General features: G+C 38.4%; 1 protein-coding gene across 1 annotated transcript; it reads right to left on the bottom strand.

Annotated features, from left to right (window-relative positions):
- Positions 1 to 3,248: 3,248 nt before the first annotated feature.
- Positions 3,249 to 4,178, bottom strand: LOC128861069 (uncharacterized). The gene is made up of 3 exons (XM_054098958.1): positions 4,071 to 4,178; positions 3,780 to 3,992; positions 3,249 to 3,406 (listed from the first exon to the last, which is right to left on the bottom strand). The coding sequence occupies exons 1-3, from the start codon at positions 4,159 to 4,161 to the stop codon at positions 3,249 to 3,251; spliced, it is 462 nt and encodes a 153-aa protein (XP_053954933.1). The 5' UTR covers positions 4,162 to 4,178.
- Positions 4,179 to 5,389: the final 1,211 nt, after the last annotated feature.

The raw sequence follows: 5,389 nt of genomic DNA on the forward strand, positions 1-5,389 counted from the left end.
TCTTGTTGAAACCACATGTCATGCAAGTCAAGCTCTTGCATTTTGGGCAAAAAAAAGTTGGATATCATTTCACGGTAGCGCTCACCATTCACAGTTACTTTACGATTCGCAGCATCTTTGAAGAAGTACGGTCCAATGATACCTCCAGCACATAAACCGCACCAAACTGTGACCTTTTCTGGATACATTGGTAGCTCTTGCAATTCTTCTGGCTGATCTTCACTCCAAAATCGACAATTCTGCTTATTTACGTACCCATTGATCCAAAAATGAGCTTCGACTCTGAACACAATTTTTCGATAAAAAAATGGATCTTAAACTTTCTTAACAGAACACGCATTTTTATAATAAAATTTAATGATTTGCAAGCGTTGTTCGTTTGTAAGACGATTCATGGTTAAATTATAGACCAGACTGAAGATGTTTCACAGTGAAACAAAACACAAAACGTGCGTCAGCTGTTTAAAAAGATAATATATTAGCTAAAATATTCCGACCAATTTGTCCTCCAAAAATCACCTAGTCTGGTGTCAAAGAAGCCGTTGAGCCAGTTTTTAAGGATCTCTTGAATCGCCTTTCATATGGTTTGACAGCGAGCCGAAAAGATGGTAATTGGTCCGGAGAGTACGACGGATGCTAAGAACCTCATGTTCGAGCTCTTGGATTGCGGTTTTGATGACTTGTGCAACGAGGGGCCTGCGTTGTCGTGAATGAGTACGGTTTCATCATGTCGATCAGGTATTTTCAGTCGAATAGTCTCATTCACGTGGTGTAGCTGGGCAATTGTTGACCGTGGCATTCGTTTTGAGCATATCCCAGTGCACCGTAGTTTCCCAGTTCTACCAAATACGTATCTTTTTTGAATGAATATCCGACTTGACACTCGACTTTGGCGTAACTCCTAGAGCCATCCACTCATTTCGGTGCTTAGTTTTGATGTATAGACACCATTTCTCGTGACGATTGGATACAAAAAGCGCTGTTTACGACCGACGGCGGGCAAGATGCTGAAAAGCAATTTGAAGACGACTTTCTTTGTTTTTTTCGTTGGGCTAGTGAGGCACCTAGGCTCCCAAATTTTCGATAAATCCCATTGAATGCAGGTGATTGTCGTCCGAATGGATACAAACGCTCCGGCTTTGAAAGTATTCGATGCGGTACTAGCTGGTGATAGCAGGGGAAGAGGAAAATCAGGTGGAGAAGGACTTGGCTTCACTTGGTGTGTCCAATTGGCGCCGGTTAGCTTTGTTAAGCTCGGCCAAAATCGCGTAAGCGGTTATCGGGCCAATTAAGAAGAAGAAGTTGATTGAGAATCATTTTATGACTGCAGTTTATTTTTTCTCACGTCGGGTTGGGGACCATTCTCCTGTAAAAGTGATTTGTGGCGTTCTTCATCGAATTCAGAAAACCTTCCACGTGCCATCGACGCCAAAGTCGCCATTTTGAAACTTTGCGAATCATTTCTGTGCTGTAGACTCACCTATGACACCTTCCCCATACACGTTGCAAATGTCTGGGGCTGCTTTGGCCGCTTTGGCAGCATTTTGGCCTGAATGAAAAGCAACGAAGAGCAACAAAAATGTTGATTTTTGTCTCCTCGGTATTCCTTTTCTAAGCCTCAGAACTAAAAATAAAAATGCAATTAACATAGTTTTGTAAAGTAGAAACAGCAAACAAATCGTTGTAAAATAAAAGAAAGTATAAAAACTCTATGAACATCCAACCCAATATAATATAGGGTGGGCCATGTAAAATTTGATTTTTGAATCGGCTATAAAAAAAAAAACTAATCAATATTTTTTCGAACTTTCTTTTTTATTTTGAAGATTGAACATTGTCATTTATGAATGAAGAATATTATCTTTCAAATGACTGCCACGACTGGATTTACAGTAGTCCATTCGATCAACCCAATTTTTAAGCATATTTTCGATTGTTTGGGCTCCAATTTCATGAATGGCAACTTCGATTTCGTGTTTTAAAGCATCAATCGTCTCTGGATGGTTCGCATAGCATTTTTCCTTAACGGCTCCCCACAAAAAATAGTCCAACGGGCTTAAATCACAGCTCCGAGGCGGCCAATTGATATCGGAATTCAAAAACGGTAGCCAAAAGTTCGAGTGTAACTTTGGCAGTGTGACAAGTTGCACCGTCCTGTTAAAACCAAATGTCATCCATGTCATCCTTTTCAATTTTTGGAAACAACTCGTTGATCATGTCACGGTAACGCTCGCCATTTACTGTAACCGCGGCTCCTCGCTCAATTTCGAAAAAAATGGCCCGATGATGCCGGGAGACCGAAAACCGCACCAAACAGGGACTCGTTGTGGATGCATTTACTTCTCTACAGTAACGTGTGGATTTTCTGAGCCCCAAATCTGACAATTTTGCTTATTGACGTAGCCACCGATATGAAAATCAGAAAAGAAGAAGAAGACTCACCAGTTTGGATTATTTCCCAATTTTGTTCAAGCGCATAGCGTCCCATTTCGTAAATGTCAAACCTTTAAATAAATTATGAACACATTTGACTTGCGATTTGTGTTGCTATTCTCAAGAAAATAGGTGGTTAAGTGCTAAGCCATTGATTTTTGCCGACAAACCAGCAACTCTTGAAGCACTCAACCCCAATATTCAAGCCACCATTGACGCTAGAATTTGTTAGAAAATTTAGTCAACAATTGGGCAAAACGAATGGATTATGGGTCGAATATTCATATTCATATATTCAGAAACAGGTGGGCATTCTCACTACTTAGGACTGGTACCGGCAGACTAATCCCGTACCCTGTCAGAAATCAAATAGATTAATGAAACCAACGCAAGACTGAGTCTTGTCGAGGCCCTATGCTCCCGAGTGGAGTGAACAAGAAAAACAAAATATACAAAAAAAAAAATGTCATGAAATTATCTACTAGACTGTAATAAAAAAATGCATTCAAAGCTCTTAAAAAACACGCTCTTTGTCTATACACTCATAAAACATTAATGGAGTTCGTAATCACTGCAAAGTACTTGCATGAAATTTGGGTATTAAAAAATTTCTACAATAGCAAAATTTTGAACGGGTAGTACATAAATAGAAGTAATAAATTTGAGGGAAACAAAATTTCTTAACAATACTTTTTGTTTTCTTTATACTTACCACATGCCAGTGCCAATGACCGAATAATATTAAACAACTTTTTTTCTCAATTCTATTTTGAATTTTTTTTTATTTAAAATTTGCAAGAAAAGCGAATTCATCATTACACCTTAACTATTTGGTCCGTAGCTGACTCCTCCGAATTCCGAAAGCCGCCGAGAATTATCGCAAACACCACACCAATCAGTATGAGAATATCCAAAATCAGTAAAATCTTTAGGAATGTGAATATAGCGCAAATTAAATTATTCTCCAATTCAGCTGTAGGTGAAAAAAAAAAAATATAAATTAATTAATTTTTTATTGGCCAGTTTTTCTATTCTCTATTTCTATTCAGGCTATCTGCGAGTTTGTCTGAACTGCTACTTAATTAGAGAAAAATCCTTAAGCACTGGAAAGTGTCCGGTAATGCAGTGCAATTTGGAATTTATTTGAGCCTTAAGCCTTTTTTTAAATAATCGCAAAGCAATTGAACTCTGCAAACCCCCCGCGCACGGGCCTGACGGAGTCGCATTATAAATAAATCTATTTTTATCACTAAATCGAGTTCTAGACGGTTTTTAAACTCGGTCAACAAACTGGTCTAATGTACTATACTAAATTTCATATTTTTAGGATATATCCAATTTCATACCTTTAGCTGCGATATTCAGTAACCTTTGACGCTCAGTGCTAAGTGAAAAAATATCCTCCCTAGTGGGCACTTTCACCACTTCAAAATTCTTTGTCACAACCGACTGTCGTTGATTCCCAGGAGCAGTGACCACCAGCTTTGTCCACAGCACGTAAAATCCAGAGCGACTTAAATTTAAGTCTGATTCAAGTGATTTTTCCAGTGGCATATTCTCTGAAATTTTAAAGAAGTCAGAAGTAACCACAGCTTTTACATATATAAATACGTTGATTTAGTTAGCGCAGTTCTTACCTACCTCCTTGGCGCACGTTACTACCACAAGTGTTGTTAGAAGTATGAAAAGGGGTCGAATCCCTAGTTGGTGTTTCAGTTGATAGAACATTTTACAAGATTTCTCCAAATGTGTATCTGAATTTGAATGTAATAAAAGTAAATAAAACTGAAACAATCTTTGAGGTTGGCAATTGATTTGGCTCAGAGTTGCTTTAAATTCGAGCAATAAATATACATTGTATTTTATATATTATATTTTTTATTTTTATTTTATATTTTATATTTTGTATTTTTAGTTTTTCAGTTTATATTTCGTATTTAATATTTCATATTTTATATTTTACATTTGATGTTTATACGCAACTAAGTTCTCGTTGTTTTTTTATGAAAATACAACTTTATTCTGAAAAAATGGTTACAAATGAATCATTGAAAGTATTGCCCATCATTGGCTACTACTTTTTCTCATCTTTCTGGTAGATCTCGTATACTATCGCGATAAAACTGTTCATCTTTTGAGGCTATCCATGGATCCAGCCATTTTTTGATGTCTTCATATGAATGGAACTGCTGGCCAGCTAGACCGGTACAGGTGATAATCGTACGGTGCATTATCTGAAAAATATGGCGGGTGGGATAGGATTTCCCATTTCAGTTTTTCAGGTAGGTTTTAACGGGTTTGACAATGTGAGGGCGAGCTTTTTCATGGTGTAGAATCACTTTTTCATGCCTCTCCGCGTATGGCGGCCGCTTCTCGCGTAATGCTCGGCTTAATCGCATCAATTGAAGTTGGTACCGATCCCCAGTGATTGTTTCGGTTGGCTTTAACAGCTCATAATAAACAACACCAACTTGGTTCCACCAAATACATAGCATAACCTTCGCAGTGTAAATATTCGGCCGAGGCGACGACGTAGAAATATGACCATGGCTTTCTTTCCTATGGATTACACCCGCCACGATGCGATGAAGAAAACCCTTCTTTTTTTGCCGCTGGAACAGTTATTCACAGGCGTTCAACATCCCTTGGTATTAAATAACTCAATAGGACCCCAAGTTCCCTATTTCTGAATCATTCCCAAATCATGCAATCGCTTGGAAATGAATTGGCGGGTAACTCCTAATACTGAAGCAAGCTCTTTTTGCGTTTGACATGGATCCTCATTGAGCAATGCCTCCAATTCAGCATCTTCGAAGGTTTTTGGCCTTCCTTCACGCGGACGGTCGTCCACATGAAAATCGCCGTCTTTGAAGCGTTGGAACCAATCTCAGTACGTTGTTTCATTTAAAGCAGCATCTCCATAAACTTTTTGTAGCTCTCGATATGCTTCAGCCGC

This window comes from Anastrepha ludens, chromosome 4, assembly GCF_028408465.1.
Source record: "Anastrepha ludens isolate Willacy chromosome 4, idAnaLude1.1, whole genome shotgun sequence".
In the NCBI taxonomy this organism is placed as follows: domain Eukaryota; kingdom Metazoa; phylum Arthropoda; class Insecta; order Diptera; family Tephritidae; genus Anastrepha; species Anastrepha ludens.